Source organism: Tympanuchus pallidicinctus, unplaced genomic scaffold (genome assembly GCF_026119805.1).
Source record: "Tympanuchus pallidicinctus isolate F22 unplaced genomic scaffold, pur_lepc_1.0 scaffold3, whole genome shotgun sequence".
Taxonomy (NCBI): domain Eukaryota; kingdom Metazoa; phylum Chordata; class Aves; order Galliformes; family Phasianidae; genus Tympanuchus; species Tympanuchus pallidicinctus.
Window position 1 is genome coordinate 6,586,573 of NW_026294747.1, and position 18,016 is coordinate 6,604,588.

The following is an 18,016-nucleotide window of genomic DNA, read 5'->3' on the forward strand; positions in this document are numbered from 1 at the left end:
CAAGGATACATCAGTAAACATTCCATAAACATGACGACGACTCCATATACAGTCTTTAATATCCAATTGCTCGTAAAGTAGAAAATGCATTAGCAATATGATCTTAGCTGGCAATGACATGACAGCACCCTTTGTAACATGGAAACAGCCCATTCACAAAAAACCCCAGCACATCAGCATCACAGAGCAGGAAACTCAAATTATGCAAAATTCTCTCTAGAAACATGGCCTACCCTATTAACAGTCAGAAACAAATTGGCTACTCACTTTGTTACATCACATGGTGGTGTTCTATTTTTTAAACATGCATCATGTGTGAGCTTTTTATTTATTGTTATTATTTTAATCTTCAGCCAGCCTCTTGCCTGGATTCAAGTTAGTGATTTTTCAGAGGCCAAGCATAGCAAAAACTGATAGAGTTTTCAGTTTGAGTTTGAGGAAAGTCTGGAGAAAGATGCCAGCACCATTGGGATTTGCAGTGATTTAATCTGTGCACAGAAACTTGTGCTCCACATTTTCTATCCATCTGAAGCCAGTAAGATTTAGGGCTTTATCCTAAACAAAGATTCAGCACACTGGGTTTTGCTTCAAACCAAGTGAGTGAACCAAAACAGGGCCTTTAGTTTCCCACAGACTGTGATCTGTTAACTCAGATGCAAGCCTCCAAAACCTTCTCTCTGTTTATCCATGTGCTACTCTGTATCTTGGGTTATCTGAAGAGCTAGCATAATCCACTTCAGTGCTTATTCAACATTCCTAACATCTACTTTGCCCATGAAGATCACAGAATATCCCAGGTTGGAAGGGATCTATAAGGAACTCCTGGCTCCACAAAGCACCATCCAAAAATTTTCTACTGGACAGGCTGGATCCAATGGTTCCCACTCATACCTCAAGAAATAATTGAGAAAAAGCATAAAATTCGACAATTAGTGAAGAGTAGTGGATCAGGCACGCTGGAGTTTGCCTTATAGGTAATGCATGGGATGCTGGGTCCTGGGTTCTTTATCCTGAAGTGAGCAGCCATCTTGTCCATCTACATCAGGCTCTATTAGACATTCTACTTTGCTTGACTGAGTTGCTCTTCAAAAGAAACTCACTGAAATTCACATAGTTTTCCAATTATCATCCAAGTCACTCACTCACCACCAAAAGCTCTTTTGGAGGCCCATTTGCAGCATCAGATGAGAGAAAAAGGTAGCATTTAGCATGTGATGTCCATGCACATCAATAGTACTGTCGTTTCCTTTGTGTAAACTTGTCTTTAAATGCATAAATCCCATACCAGTAGGTGATGTTCATTTCTATCAGATTCTGGAAAATCCACTATTGTGAGGGCTGGATGAGCCTGTCCAATTGCATACACACAAATATCTGGGAAAATCCCAGAAAGGTTTAAGTGATTGTGGTGTGGATGTATATTTGTGCCCAAGCTGTATTGGTGTTGTTTAAGAATAGCAGCAAATAATAAATGATTCAAAGAATTTTTGCTGAAATAATAAAAAAAGTAGTCTTGGAAAAGTGCAAATAGGCTGAAACATCTTTAAGGAAGAGCAGACCACATTTGGCCAGTGCTGAAGGTGATCAGCTTCTTTAAACCTGAGACAATCTGAATTTAGGAGGTCTTTACAAAAACTGGCACCTCTTCAAGGCTGACAGAGTAGTTCCTGAGGACAGTGCCTCCATCAAACACACGAGCACTGTTGGTGTCCCGCCACCGGCACCCTTCTCCCGGCAGGTAGATATCTCGCCATGTTTGCCCTTTTTCTGTTATTGGAGCCACCAGGACCTGCAGTGAAACAGGGAAAGAAAAAGTAACTTAGCAGGGTCAGTTGAGACTGTGGCAGAGAAAATCAGCAACTTTGGCTGCAAATGAGAGTATCCACGTGCGCAAGCAGCAGAGGTCATTGTTCCCATGGGCAAGGTTTACTGAACAAGAGTGGGAAGGGGTGATGTAATGTCCCTCTTTTGACCAAGCTGTGAGAGTCTGTCCAATTTGTATTTTGGAAGAAAAAACAACATCAACAAGTTGTGTATTCTCCGTCCAATGCATATTTTGGAAGAAAAAGACTCCAGAATCCACCCAAGCCATATTTTAGAACACCTGAACTGAATTAACATCAGAAATCTGAAGATTTCAGAAAACAAAGCTTTGGCCTAAAAGTTGAGCAGGCCAGGATGGATGCAGGAAGGCTCAGGCTTATTCAAAGCAGCTTTTGAGGAGATTTTATAGAGTTGTGAGAAATTTGGTGGCATACAACCCTTTAAGCTGTGGAGGGAATTATTGGCAGTCATGGGAATTTCTCTTTTCTCCCCTGACCAAGTGCTTGGGGGGATCCAGTTGAAGACACTTGAATATGACCTAATCAAGAATCAAAGACAATCTGACACCAAGACATGCAGAAACTAGGATTTTAATTAGAAAGAAACATTTTGTGGGATCTTTAGTTCCAGGTTGCTCAGAAGGTGGGATTCCAAAGCCATCCTCTCTGGGAGACTTAGTCTGGATCTAAAGCCTAGGAAGAGCTTTGCTCAGTAAAAACAACATAACAGATTATATCTCAAGCAACATGGAAAGGAAACTATGAAAGGAACCATGAAAAAAACAAACTCCAGGAAAGCCAATAAATGAAGAAAAATGTATCAGAAGGCAGAAATAATGTGTGAGATCATTCAAGTCCTAGTACTCTATTTCTTGTACTCTTGGTCAATCCCTTCACTAAATGTGGATGATCCCTGGGCAGCAATGTCCTGAGATGACATCATGGTGTTTGGCTCTCTTTAGGGAACACTCTGGACCCTCTTGGCTTTTATAAATGTATTTGTCAGCACAACCCAACCTCTTACAGCTTCCACTTTCACTCAGACAGCACTGATGTGAAGTGATGCTGTTGGGTTTTTTTTGTTTGTTTGCTTGTTTTTTGTTTGTTTAATAGTGCCACTTGTTTCCTTGCTATTATGTATCAACACTCTTTCCTGGAAGGATTCAATAAGTTGGAAGTGTGCTGCCAAGACATGCAGATTACATGGGTCTGGAAGTAATGAATGTAAAAAATCAGCCTAACAAAAAAAAAAAAAAAAAAAAAAAAAAAAGGGTTTCAAACCAAGGTGATCCTCCCAGGCCAGAGTTACTGCAAAAAAAAGTCTGGGTGACAGGAGCAGGAAAACACTGGTGATAGCACAAAACCATCTTTATGAACATCTTGCAGATATACTCGCATGCAACATGATGCTCAGAAAGTTTATCACAGCATCCTAACACTTAGCCTCACCTCAAAACACACCAGGACAGAATTACCTTATGTATTTTCCAGTAAATTATTATTAATCATACTCCAAATGGCACTAAATCAGGCTTTGGATTGCATCTGGATTCTTCCAGCTGCCAAAAGCCAGCCTGGAAGTCAAAACATCCCCATCTGGGCTCTCCTCCCTGCCAGCTCGGTCTCTTTTGAAGCAAAATCATGTGAGGTTTTGCTGGCCTCATGTGGTACTTTATCAGAAATGCTTGGCCCTGCCACACTGATGGAGCAACCCTGATGTTTTACCGTATTTTGGGAGCTCTCAGCCAAGCCATATCTTTGCAGCTCCTGAGAGAGAAGGCTGCTTGCTGTGTTTTACCGGGAATCTCACTCTGCTAACACACAGCACATTTCTGCCCTGCCATTTCCATTGCATCAGGGATTCTTCCATTTGAGTAATCTGGGGAGAAGAAGCTAAGTTTTAACTTGCTTGCAGTTATAACCAATACCATCACCACTGCCTGAATATGCACTCTGTAGTACATCAGGACCAAGGAAATGTCTCTTCTCTCAAACAGTGCCATTCCAATTCACTTATGCTAAAGATCTGTAGTTTTACAATGTCCCACCTGATTACACAAGCTTGTAAAGTAGGAGAATATTTTATCAGTTTTCTGCAGTGATGTAAATTTTCCTTGAAAACAACCCTCCCCCCAAAAAGCTATAAATCAAATCTACAGAATTTGCAATAAGAAAGTCAAGCCTCCAGATTTTAATATTGCAATATTGATCAGAGACTGCAAGCAGAACCTGAGAAGACAGATAACTCTGCAACAGAAATTGCTTTGCTGTTAAAACAAGCAACAAGCCCCTAATGAACTTGGCTTTTGAGTTTTGGATACTCTTAGGTAGATTGTACCTCCTCCACACTCCTTGGCAGCATCCCTGTGCAAAGGCAGCACAAGACTTTGCTGCAAAGTTAATGTATGAATAAATAATTGTGTTTTCAAGAACAAAATATACAATAAAGTATATATTTATATTCCTACATATATATATACATAGCAACTGCCAAAATCTTGAGCTACTGGGATCAAACTAGGTTCTGTGAGCCACCATCAACCTTGGATGAACCCTTGGCTTGTGGCTCCAAGTAATGGAATTAAAACCCCCAAAAGATATGAAGGAAATAAGCAATGATGACAATCAGGAGATTCCTTTTGCCACAAAGGGCTGAAAAATACCTTGATATTAAAAAAAAAAAAAAAAAAAGTCCTGTTGACTCTCCATTTTGAATACATTCTACATTTCAAAACTGAAGGAGCCATCAGGACTCCATCAACATCTCAGTTTTGAGCACTCTCTATTTGAGCTCTGTACTTGAAGAGGGTGTGAAGGAGTGGACAACTGCAGGAAGCTCTGTATTTTCCCAAATTACCCTTGAGTCTCTACATTCCCTACCTCATCCCCAATGAGAAATTCATCCTCAACGGTGAAAGCAGTTGGGTCCGTGGGACTGAGCCACCACACCGGGCGGAAGATAGGGTGCCCTGAACTAAGCCATTCCTTGCTGTATTTTATGATGAGTGGTACCACAAAATTCCTGTGTCTCTGTATGCATTGCCGGGTAAGATTCAGAACCTGCACAGGAATGGGAGATAAAAGGAATACCTGGTAAGAGGAATCCACAGCAAAGCAAGAGGAAAGAAAACAGATCTTTCCTTAGGGAGAGATCTCTAAATTGCAACATGGCAATCCCGATGGCTGACAAATGGGATTGAGATGGTGGGTTTTTGCCCATTTAGATCTGAAAGCGGGCTGGGGGGGTGACATCCTCTGGGGTGCTGATGTCTTTAACAAACTCTTTTGTTGCTGGTAAAGTGATCTAATGGCAGTCTCTCAATATTTAAGGAATCACTTCCTCCTTGGAGTGCTCTAGTGGCAACATCTCTGGGAAAACTCTACCAAACATTTTAAGAAATCATAGAATCATAGAATGGCTTGTGTTGGAAGGGACCACAAGGATTAATAATTTCCAACCCCCTGCCACAGGCAGGGCCACCTCCATATCTGGTACCAGACCAGGCTGCCCATGGCCCCATCCAACCTGGTCTTGAACACCTCCAAATCTTGAAGACAAATCTGTGGGCTTCATAATAGTGTAGTTATCAACTATTTGACCAAATAATACTTAATTCCAGCAACAAAAGTGATAGAGAGACAGGTGTGATATTGTCACACCTACAGGCGTTCTGGGTACCAGCCATACGGTTGCATATAGCCAAAGCATGAAGTGGTGAAAACTCACAATAGTTATGCAGAAAAAAAGCAATGTTGAGATCATGCAATAATTCCTTGCGGGCTTTCATGGGTGTCATAATTAGTACAGTGAATTTTAGCACCAACTTTCCCCAACAGGGGCTACTAATGGCTTTTTTTTTTAATGGCTTTTAGGGTGTAATTCTTCCTTAAGGAACAGATGTGACCTTCTTTGCAGGTCATTGGTGTACATACCCAGTAGTCACAGCAGAGCCAGGGTGGTGTGCCAAAGGCCATCACAGGGAGGAACGTCACAATCTGCAACCACCTCACATACAGCTCCGGGTCCCCTGAGGTGTCACCAGCCAGGCTGCCTCCTGCCAGGGACAAGGAGCTGAGCAGAGCTGCTTGGGGATATCTGATCACAGGAAGGGTCAAAGCAACCTGCTCTTGATGCTAGCAGGATGCATAACCCCACTGCAAGAACAGCTGAATCCCCATTCCTGGATTTTCCTTGCTTGACCCCTTTTTGAATGTCCTAAATAGAGCTGGAGATGTTTAATGGGAAAATACTAGGAATGAGGTCTAAGGAGATAGTTTCTAAATTATAGCAGAACATTATGAAAAAGAATTTCTCTTCTGCAAAGAAAAATATATCGTAAAAATAAAGGTTTTTCCTGCCAATTCGATGTGCAAATCAGAAGCATCATGGAAAAATACTCTCAATGCTGCCACCTAATTTGATATTCAAGGGGAAAAAGCAGGTGGCACAAGTTTTCACTCAGATCCTGCACTAGGATAAATTGCAATCACCAAAGTGTAGATGATAACACAGCCCAGCAAAGGAAAATAGTCAGGTAGAACCTGATAGGATCACCTAAAGGAATGGGGCATGTAGAGGATAGACAGCAGGAAACCCCAAAACTTGGCTTCACCAGGGCACAGACAGTAATATGCCAACAGCAAAGGGCAAGGCTGGAAAAAAGCCAACAGTCCTTAGAAAATAACATGTGATGGGAAAGGAAAGATGTTGGTACCCCATGAAACAAGGCTGAAATATGTACTTTGTGTCATGTTCATAGTGGAAAGTAGTGGAGGGGCAGAGTATCTATGGTTGATCAGAAATGTAGTGGAAGTAGATTCCAGTTCCTCCCAAGAGCACCAGAGGGAGGTTTGGAAAGGACAGAAGGGGATGGGTAAAGAGAAGCATCCCCAGGGGACATCACTCTGCAGTCTGGGGCAGCTTTCCCCAGGGGTGACAAAATCCCATCACCAAACTGCTCCATGGGGGCTTGCACAAACTATCCTCAAATCTTTGTTTTTCTGGAGGCTGTGCGCCATGACCCCATTCCCTGCAGAGAGACGGAGTCTCTCATCCTCAGTCCCATTGACATTAGCCAGCAGACTTAGCATCTCTTCAGGATGCCGCTAGCACATGTGATTGCCCAAGCCCCTTTTCCAGGGCTGTCTGCAGCTCTGCTGGCTCTGACTATCTTCAGCATGGCCTCTGTGATAACTTCTGTGCTTGTGGTGAGGTCTAAACAAATAACATTCACCTCCAAGAAGAAGGGAGAAATGAGCTGCTTGACCCCCATTAGATGATTGTGTTTTAACCTCTAATTATTTTTATTTAAAGATCACATGTCACTGTGCTTCAGAGCAGAAACACAGACTTGAATCAGGACTGCTGGCATTTTAGGAATAGTTATTTCCCATCTGGGAGCCCAAGCGTGCTGGTTTCCAGCTGGAAACCTCCTTGCTTTTGTCAGCTCAGTTTTAGCACAAGCAACGCATGCAATGAAAGATGTTTGTATAGGGCATCCCCTGAGAGCTGGTTGCCTGTTAAGATTAACAATGTGGTGTTCTGCTTTCAGTTCCTCAGCCCATTCCCTAGTAACCTTCCATCCAACCAAAAGGGGGTTCTGGGAACAACATTCTTGAATCCACTCTATAGCCACTGAGCCCATGCTTCTCTCACATGGAGGGCTACAAAAATACCCCAAGAAAACACAACGATAGCAAGCAAGGAAGGAAAGAAGACATTACCCACTGCATCAGGGATGAAGAAGTTGTAGCCCAAAAGGCTGTAGTGCAGTGCGGAGGGAATTAACCCCTTCAGTCCAGCGTGGCTCCAGTCTGAGTGCAGCGGGCTCATCTGGACAAAGAGCGGTAGGTGACTAGATCTAAGGGAAACAAGCACAAACCCAATGCATTTAGAAGGAACTCCATGGAAATCCTACAACTGTCTTGGCAGTCACTATGGTCAAACGGGTTCCTCAGCTATTGAGGACCTTTGTGAAAGGGAAGCCAGTGCTCTCCAACTCATCTCCCACCTGCTGCACCTGCTGAATTCAGCCATTTTAGTTCTTCTTGATGGTGATAGGTGATGATCTAAGTGGTCTTTTCCAATCCTAATGATTCTATGATTCTGGAACATTTCCCTAGATCCTTGCTCAAAGTTTTCATCCTCCTGGCTTGACTCCATGACATTTGACTCCCCATCTCACACTCATCCTCTTGGCACACCCTCATGGGAAAAGTCTTCAAAAATCATACCCAGGACACAGACTGGTGTGTCCCCTCAGCCCTGGTCCATGAGATGCTCCAAATCTAGAACCTGAACCCCACTGTGATGTATCCTACAGGGAGTATTTATCTTCCTGGCTTGCATTCATGCTCATCTGTTTTGCATTGAGGGGCCATCATTACTGACAGTGGATTTGTCTGTCTGCCAGAGAGAAAAAATATTTTCCCCATGTTATTATTATTTTCCAGTAACACTTCTATGCATGCAGTTTACTTGGAGGAGAACATGTCACCAAATTGCCCAGTATAAAAGACAGAACACTGCCACTGCATTTCTGGCAGCCAAAAAGCTCCAAGGTCCGAATCTTCATGACAAAACTTAGCTCCAAAGACTTGGAGCTCATCTAACCGAGGAGGATTCAGCCCTGATTCTATCCCCTTCTGGATGGGCTAAAAATACCCAGCTATGGGCTATGCAGGTCAGAAAACTGCAGTCATTTGGCACCACAGACCCTTACCGCTATGGGGTTTTGCAGACTTTCCCTCCCTCCTTAAATGCCTGTAGAGGCTACAATGGATTTCTATTGCATCTAGCATTAATACAATTAAGCATCATTGTGTTGGTGCATTTTTATGCCCTAAAGCATTATTCAAAAATAACACTAAAAAAAAAACAAAAAAAAAAAAACAAAGAGACAGGAGAATCACCTTGATGCTTTCCTGAGCATCTTCTCATTACAACCCACCTGGCACCGACGCTGATGACAGTGGCATTCCCTAGTGTCACCAGTGCTGCTGCGAGCATCTCAGCGTATTGGTCACCAGCCAGCTCAGCAGGAGGGGACATAGCTTGCTCCAGGAAGGCATTACCCTCAGCTCCCTCAAAGATCATGTACGTGGCACCCAACTTGTGCCGCAGGCCCCGGGCATGGGACAAGTACCAGCTCAGTGCTGCCTCATTGGTGATGTTCAGGCGGGCACAAAGCTGTCCCTTCCATGTTGTCAGCAACGGGATCTGCAGCAAATGGTGAGGAATATCAGTCAGACCCTTAAAACATCCAAAAAAAAATGTGGGATGCAAGGCTGGAGAGGGGCTGCCACCACAGCTTGCATTGATGCAGTGCATAGAAGTGAAAAATTCTTCCCCATGGGGTTCCCAGTTGAATAGCAAACTGGTGGGTCATTAAAAATAAAACAAAATAGAGGTGCTGGGTACCATACCGAGCAGCCCCCATAGCGGGGCTGCAGGCTCAGCCAGTAGCTGGTCTCACCATCCCGCAGCAAGTGCAGGAAGAGTGGGGCAGCGATGCTGGCGTAGGGGGACAGAGTGATGGAGAGCCGCAGCGGGAAGATCATTGCTGGGTCCCAGACATGCGGTGTGCCATGCCTCTTCCTTCGCTCTACAGGCACGTGATCCTGAAGGGAGTTAAAAAGGAAAAATTTGTTTTGTGGAAATGGCAAAGCCATCGAGGTCAGCAGTACCATTTCTTGGAGTAAAACCCCAAACCAACCACAGGCCCAGTGAACCACTGTGGTTGGAAGGGACCTTAAAGATCACTGTACTCTAAGCCCCCTTCCATGGGGGCTAGACCTCACTAGGTTCTAATATGCCCATTTTTTAACCTGTACAGGTCCCTCTGGATGGCATCCCTTCTTTCTATTCTACTGACCATTCCACTCATGTTCATGTCATCAGCAAACTTGCTGAGGGTACACTCAATCCCACTGTCTATGTTGATAAAGACATCAAAGTGCAGTGGTCCCAAGACAGATTGTTGGGATTTCCCTTGGGGACACTACTCATGACCATCTTCCATGGGTAAAACCCCAAACCAAGCTTTCCATCATTAAGAAAGGATGCTCAATAAATCTATCTCCCACCCAACCAAATGATTTGCATTTCAGAAGGATTTCAAATTATTCTGGGGGCATTCAAAGCACAGGGGCTGGTGGGATGGGATGTACCATGGTGGCAAGTGCAGCAGTGCCATGCTCCCCCAGGGCCAGGACTCCCTCTTGCATGCGATGTCGCTTCAGTCTCCTGGCTAGTGACCTCAGACCCCGCTTAATTTTGGCAGCAGAACCCACTGGATCATCATACTGCCAGATAGGAGACCTGTGGGATGAAGAACACATGGCGTCTGCACCTTGGGCTAGCAAAGGACACAGCAAAAGAGTCACACAAAATTAAGTGGGTGAGAAAAAGCAGCAAAATGGAGATTTGTGATAATTTAAGCTTGGAAAGCAACCCAGTACCATAGGCAGAGGGAATGTCTTACCACAGCAGGGTTGTATCAGGCAATGCCCGTGTTGGCCCTGCCAGCTGGGTGCCCATGTGCCGGTGTGCAGTCGTGATGTTGGGGCTGATGCAGAGGACGTAGTGCAAGGGGCCTCCAGCTCCTCCCAGGCAGAAATGCCAATGGCTCTCCAGCGAGAGGACCAGGGACACATCAGGTGCCACTGTCACTGTCACTCCTTCGGGGTCAAAAGAGGGGAAAATAGTTGAGTATCTTTTCATCAGTGGCCATAGAGCAGCTCCAGTTAAGCAAGAAAACCCAACTCTCCATTTCTCCTTTATAGCCTCTTTTATTCATTTGGATGTGCTGCATTTCTGGCCTTTTCTCTCTGTATTCAGCTCATGCACTTGGGTTCTCTTTTCCTAAAATGATCAAATGCAGAGCAAATGATTTTGGATGGTATCTGAAGTTTGGCACGCTGTGGAACAATCCAAATATCCACCCAAGTTGACAATGGCAGCCTTATCCAATGGACAATGGCAGTCCACATCCAGAATCCTAAATGCATGCTCAGAACACAGCAATAGACACTGAAAGCCCTGGGGGGCTTTCTGGAATCACTGGCACAGGCTGCTGAGGAAAGTGGTGAAGTTACCATCCCTAGGAGTATTCTAGAACCATGAAGAGGTGGCTCTGAGGGATATGATCAGTGGGTATAGTGGGGGTGTGTTGGGGTTGGACTTGAGGTTCTTAGAGGTCTTTTCTAACCTTCATGATCCTATGAGTTGTGAAAACAGCATTGGTTCAACATCTCAGTTCTCCCATAAGGATTGGGATCCATCCCTTCAATCCTGCTGCCACTAGTTACTACTAGTTACTAGTTAGATTCTAAAATATTTAGTCTGTGGGATATGAATCCAGCTCTTTAATTGCTTTATAAATGCATGGATGGATGGAAAGACGCAGAGATTAAATCCATAGGAAATCAAACAGCAAATACCTGTTGATCCTAAGAAGTATCTCTCCAGCACAGGGCCGTACCCAGTGGGGTTTTTGCTGAAATCTCCACTGACAAAGGGCTGCTCAGGGCTCTCAGCACCGTTGAGGGGCCAGCGCTGGGCACAGAGGCTCGCACCTCCATACCATGAGACATTGACCATGGAGAAGCAATCCTGCAGCAGGAAAGATACATGCTCATGTCATAACCTCATCTTTTTCAGGAAGAACAACTCCAAACCCATAGACTTTGGGGTTTCACACTCAATTACTTTTTGCTTTCTGTGCATGACCTGCTAGAAGCTTTAAGCTTTTCCTACTTAGGCAGAAGAGTTGGGCTTTTAGGAAGAAAAATTAATGAAATGCTGCATAAGTGCTTTTGTAGGATGTGGGTTGATTAAAGGGATCAAATGTAGTGGGAAAGAAATTGCAACCAGTTTAAATCCAGACTTAAAGTTATAGACATTAAAGACCACAATCACAGAATCACAGAATCACAGAATTGTAGGGGTTGGAAGGGACCTCCAGAGATCATCGAGTCCAACCTCCCAGACTCATTCCTTTGAAGAGGAATGTGGAAGACTGCTGTTCATCCATCCTACCCCCATTACATCTGAATACATCTGCATTCAACACGTCTGGGCAGGGGAACACAAACTCTAAGCCAAAAATTGTTTTAGTTATTAAAAAAAGAGAAAAAAAAGAAAAAAAGAAAAAAGAGAAAAAAGAGGAAAAAAAAAGAAAATTTCTGAAAAATGTGCTGTTGTGTGATGTCCAGTGCTTCAAAGCCTCTGAGAGTTTCCCTTCCCTGCCAAAGAGAGGGACTCAGCAGGACTTAGCCAATCGTGTGACTTGGCATGTGGAGATGAGCCCCCAGAAATCTGGGGGAGGTTGGGGTGGGTGGAGGTGGTCTCCTTACATCCCATAGGGCCCCAACACTGCCCAAAGCCAACTGCTGCTGCGGGGGCAGCGGGAGGTTAAGCCTGATCAAGGGGTGGGGAGTGGAGATGTAAATTATTCAAGTGGAAATGCTGGAGGCCCAGAATAGCTGCACAGGGTGTCAGTTGAACCAGTTACACCAGCTGGGTAGTGGGGGGAGAAAAAAGTAAACTCACTCTTAACACTTAACTTTCCTCCAGATAATCTTCCAAAACATTTTTTGAAATTAAAATTGAGGGGAAAAAAAATAAATCTATTCTTGCTCATCCCCTTGAGCACCTATAAACTAACATTAATTAACAAAGTGGTTGCTCTCAGATAATGCCATCCATTGTCATGAAACTATGCCAAGAAACAATTTGGGGCTTTAAAGAATAGAAATACCCCATAGAGGGAAAAAAATATCCCGAAGAAAATTCCCATAAATTTTCATCCCAGAATTTTCATCCAGTGGCTGCGCCTGGGATTGGCAGGGACTCTCTTGGGCTGTTCCTTGTTTCTTCCGCCACTGTGTGTTCCAATTATTATTTATCTGGTCTCCATATAACCAGCCTGTGATTATTCATGAAGCACCGGGAGAAAGCAGCACTGTGGATACAGGGGGTGCACAGGGAATCAGAAATGGGATTTTCCACACCCACACCTTCCAACTCCTCGAGATAAAGTACAACCAGACTGCCAAATGCTGCATTTTGGCCCAAACCAGCTCATTTTGCCCCAAAGGAGCTAGATGAAGGAGAAAGGCGTTACCTTCAGCACCACATCAGGGCGCAGCGGGGTCCAGCGGACACTATAGCACTCGGTGCCAGGGGCTGGGGTGGGTTGGAGAGAGATGTGGAGCTCGGCCTCCTCCTCCCATGCATAGCAGAACTCTGTGCCGTCCTGCCAGCACCGATCCCGCGGTGGAGGTAGCTCTGAGGCTGGCACGCTACCCACTGTGATGGACACCAGTGGCCGTCCCATCGGCAGCGCCCGCAGGAGCAGGGCACCATGGCGGCGATCCCACAGCATCCCACTTGCCTGGCCTCGCAGCATCCACTCTTCCAGGGGCTGCTCCAAGGCCTGCCAGGAGATGATGCCGATAGTCATGGCGAAGAAGACAGCCACGCCGAGGCAGCCCAAAGCACCTTTCCAGGGCTCTGTTAGCTCTCTGATGCCAGAAGTCCAAGCAGCTTCGGGGATGCGGCCAGTGGGGCGAGCGATGGGCATGGCGCACTGCTGCAGGATGCTCCGAGAAGCTCCGCTTTCCTCTTGCTCTCCTTTCCCCTGCAACAGCACAAGAAGGAATTCCTCCTCCCCCACCCTCCACTGAAACCTTGGATTGCTCTAAAAGAATGCAAGGAGTTAAAATTCCAAGTGGGAAGGAAGGGCCCCTCGCAGCTTTTCTTGTGGAAGGGCTGCAAATTGCAAAGAGGTGCTGAAAAAGTCTTGCAGGGTGTTTGGAGTAGTGGGGTTGGGAAAGGTGACCCTGTAACGTGACACCAGCTTTCCATCCTCATTTCCCCTTGCTTGAAGAAGTATTTGGTGAATGCACAGAGCAAAGTCTGGCAGTGTTAGCTGAGCCCTTGCATGAGGATGGGGCATCCTGTGCTCAAAATGGGCACAGGGACATGGGTGTCAACAACCTTTTGGGGTGACACCAACTTACTCCCTTTGCCTGCCTCTCTCCACCCGCTCTGCTGCATTTTGGGGTTAATAACACAGATTTCACTGCTCTGCTGTTCCTGTTAGAGACCACATGCTACCTCCACCACATCCCTTTGTACCCCCCCCTCCAGAAAGGCACAGCTGCATCTCTTACCTAAAAGATGCTGCAGCAGCACCCAGGCATAACCACCACCGACCTAGCGCCTCACCCTGAAATTTGGCTGTCGTGGCACAGGGTAGAGGCTCTTGATTCTCTTTCCAAGCAGAACTGTTCCTCCCAGTCCCGCAGCCACGTCAGAGACCTTTATAGCCCCAGCAATTTGATCCAAGCAAAGCCAGTGCGTTATCTAAGCTGGGATGGCTCACTGCCTCCCTCCCCAGGCCCCCACAGGTTTCTTACATTAGCAACAGAGCTGAGGAATTTTCTGATTTTTTTTTTTTAAAGCATTGACTTATATGGAAATAACCATAAAATTTTGTTTCTTTGCTGTATTTTAACCAAGTTATTAAGGTGGCACTGGATAAGCCCTTATTACATATCTGTGAATCTACAGTGCAGTTGCCAAGCCTCCCCATTCTGCTGATTCTATGCTGATTTGGCTTTTATTATTATTATTTTGGAGATTTTCCCTCCTGTTTCTTATACTTTGGACATGCTCAAGGTTCAGAGAGCTACTTGCCCTTAAAGCACTCATCCTATGCCCTATGCACTCATCCCATCAGTCCCAACAGCTTATGGGCAAATAGGGAATAACTGGGGTTTACAAACAATATTGCCCAGCTGAAAAAAAAAAAATTTCAAAGAGTTTCCCCATTTTGCATAAAGAAAAGAGAAAAGGGCAGTTGTGGCACAGAGCAACATAGTTTAGTGGGCATAATGGTGGTGGGTTGATGGTCGGACTGAATGGTCTTTCCCAATTTCCCAATGATTCTATGATTCTAAGAAATAACCCAACAACTCCAATGCCTTGACCCAAAGACAACAGCATTACTCACCCCAGGAAATTCTGCTCTTCAAGAGGTTCTCAGAATGGTCATTGAGAAAATCTTTTGTTGAAAATCTTTCGTTGTCACCTAAAAAGCGCTTGATGGGTTTTTCCCCAATGCGTGGCTCCAGAATTAATTTATATTTCCACTATGGGCAATACCCAACACGGGAGGTGGGGAAAGCGTGTTGATTGTATGAGGAGAAGCATCTCCCAGCTGCTGACTCGGGCTCCTAAGCATGGAGAAAGGGTTGGATCCATGATGAAGAGGAGGGTGGCAAAGTAATGGAGATGGGTATCAAGTGCTGAGAGAAGAGGGCGCAGTTCTCTCAGCTGGAGCTCACTGGGATTTCTGGGAGGAGCTGGAGACAACTAGGAGGAAAAAAAAAATAATCCATCAAAGTTGTGTGCTGAGAGCTGGTTAAAATACAGGGAAAAGCATAGAAAAAAATCAACCCACCACATAACTCAGCCCATAGGACAGAGGCACAATGCTGCAAAATTTCAGAAAAGCAGCACAGCATCAACGATTCCTAGTTTCTTGGCACCCACAGGGCTGGGAGGGGGTCTGATGAAATCTTTGGCAGCAAGATGAGCTTGAGGAAAAGCTCTCTCACATGGCACACTGTTAAATCCCAGCAGCCACAGGACAGCAAAGGGCTCCAAGGGTGGATTAGAGGAATTGTGCACAGCAAACCCAGGGGATGCTGCTAGCACAGTGGTAGCAACGCTCAGTGGCTGTACCCCAGTAAAATGCTGGTGCTTGAGTTTATTTTAAAAAGCTTTTCTTAAAAAGCAGCTTTCCCTCCACACCACCCTGCTAGAGAATGTTTTGCCAACCCCAAGCATCCTGCCCACAGGGGCTTGGACTGAACCCTCTTCCCACTCTCCCATCAGCATCTTTAGGGTAGAAGCAATAATTTTGGGAAGTTTTCCCATTCATTCTAGGCTGTGGATGCCCTATCCCTGGACATGCTGAAGGCCAGGTTGGATGGGATCCTGGACAGCATGATCTGGTGGATGGTAGTCAGCTCACAGCAGGAGGAGTGACACTGGGTTATCCTCAAGATCCCTTCCAACCTAAGCAACTCAATGATCCTATTCCAAACTTAAGTGCACTCCCGCAGATCCCGCAGACAGCTCAAAGCCCTACTTCTGTGTTTTTCTTTCTTAGCCCATCCCAAACATTTTTCTCACATTGCCAAGAAAAATCACTTATCCTTGACTGCTTGCGTGAGAAAAAAAAACAACAACAACAATATTTTGGGCAGTGCACCTGGTTTCCATCCAGCCAACCCACCCTGCTGCATGATCTTACATGGCTTCCAGTCTCCTCCCCAAAACGGAGCCACTTTTCCCCACTTTCACAGATTTAAAAAGGGGGTTGCACTTCCTTAGAGGGAAGTGGCAGTGGGGCCGAGCACATGAAGCCATGCTCTGCTCATCCCATTGCTTGTCACCAAACTTGCACAGACTCAAAAGCATGCAACAGTGTGTGGCAATGGTAAGAAGACACCAAAACAATGCAAAATCACCCATTTTCTCTTTTCCTTTGGGGCTTTCCCGAGGTTCTGGTTGACAGAGGTCTTGAGGGATTTGCTTTGCAAACCCTTGGAGCATGGAGGGAACACAGTTCCCATTGCTGCTGATGCCCATAGATTGCATACAGCATCCTTTTTAAAAACTCTGTTGTTATGCTCCAGGCTGGAAAAACAAGAGAACTGTGGGACTCTGCCCATAGGTCCCAGGACCAGCCCTTAGCATCAATATTTTCACACAGCCCCAAAGCTCCAAGTGATGACAGCCATAGCTTCTCAGCAACACTCCCAGTCCACACTAGCAATGATGAGTTATTCTTTTTATTGTTTTTCTTTAAAAATATATATAGAGAGAATTTGGGGCTTGCCAGGAACAAAAGAACGATGGGAGCAGCAGAGCATCTCCAGGACTTGGCTTCTCTCCCTGATGTTCCCTAGCAGGGAGAACACATCACCCACTACTGGAGTGCCTACAACCCAAACTCTGCTTTTTTTAACCCCCCAGAAAAACTATACACAATGCATAGGGATGAGCACAAGGAAGATGCCCAAAGCTGGACTGTTCAGCTATACTCATCCTCCTGACCTCAGCTCAGTACCTATCATTTGCTATCCTAACCTGTCCAGAATGCCCCAAAAGTCAAACACAGGCAGATGCAACCTGATGCTCTATATGGGTTTTTCCTTTTGCTTTTCTTCCCCTTGCAGTTCCCAGACTTTCCTTGCAGTGACAGCAAAAGCCTTCAGCTGCACTGAGCATCTCTCTGCCTTCGGAGAACATTAGCAGAGCTGATGAACAGTTTAAAGAGAATCAAGAAGTGAAGGAAGCAAAGAGTGATATAGTTTATTTGATGGCTGGAAACCCCTAGCCTCAGCCCCAGATTTCTCCCCCGGAAAGCAGTCCTGACTTTCCCTGAGCTCTCCAGCAACACAGCAGCTATTTATAATGGCAATAAACCAAGCAGCAGGACCCACATGGAGGATGTGGGCATATAAATAGCAGCAGCATTTGGAAACAACTGCTCTGGACTATTGTCTCACTTTTATTTTTAATTTATTTATTTTAACCCCTTTGCACTGGAGAGAAACCATCCCTCCTGCACCCCAAACCACTCTCCCTCCTGCACCCCAAACCACTGCATCCAAAACTCCCAAACCAGAGCACCCAAAACCCCCAAACTGAACCTTGTAAAGCCTGGAAACTTGGAAAATCCGAATCTCAAGCAGCTCTGTTAGCTCTGAGCAGAAATCAAAGCAATCCTTTAGAGGTGCTGCATTTATTCCAGGTGCCTGAAGGGGCCACCACCAGCTTCACGCTCCCCATTATCTCTGGGATACAGTTTGGAGATGCAGTGGTGCAACAAAACTCTTTTCCAAGTAAAGCCATAGATACACTTCTGAAAGACCTTGAAAGAATAAATCCAAGCCTTCTGTTTATTTCATTTATTTAGCACAAGGTTGATGACAAATAGTGAGCAGCAAAAGGAAAGAAAGCAGCTTCTCCACCATGGGACCCCCTGTAGAAAACAGCCTTTCCATACCCACGTAAGCACAGCTTCATCTTTCTGACCACAGCTCCTCACACGAGGAGCACAATAAGAGGAGCAGGTACCATAAGGATCCAGAGTAGGGATGCAGAACACACC

The 18,016-nt window shown here is 45.3% G+C and overlaps 1 protein-coding gene across 2 annotated transcripts; it reads right to left on the reverse strand.

Annotated features, from left to right (window-relative positions):
• Nucleotides 1-41: 41 nt before the first annotated feature.
• LOC128087023 (SITS-binding protein-like) lies at nucleotides 42-14,118 on the reverse strand. 2 transcript variants are annotated; one of them, XM_052696180.1, is made up of 11 exons: nucleotides 14,001-14,118; nucleotides 13,220-13,465; nucleotides 11,265-11,436; nucleotides 10,307-10,502; nucleotides 9,993-10,143; nucleotides 9,249-9,443; nucleotides 8,774-9,042; nucleotides 7,548-7,684; nucleotides 5,757-5,878; nucleotides 4,704-4,883; nucleotides 42-1,789 (listed from the first exon to the last, which is right to left on the reverse strand). In XM_052696180.1, the coding sequence occupies exons 2-11, from the start codon at nucleotides 13,406-13,408 to the stop codon at nucleotides 1,616-1,618; spliced, it is 1,785 nt and encodes a 594-aa protein (XP_052552140.1). In that variant the 5' UTR covers nucleotides 13,409-13,465; nucleotides 14,001-14,118; the 3' UTR covers nucleotides 42-1,615. The 2 variants fall into 2 exon arrangements, with proteins under 2 accessions (XP_052552140.1, XP_052552138.1); XM_052696178.1 differs by having other exon boundaries at nucleotides 12,950-13,465.
• Between the last annotated feature and the right edge of the window lie 3,898 nt (nucleotides 14,119-18,016).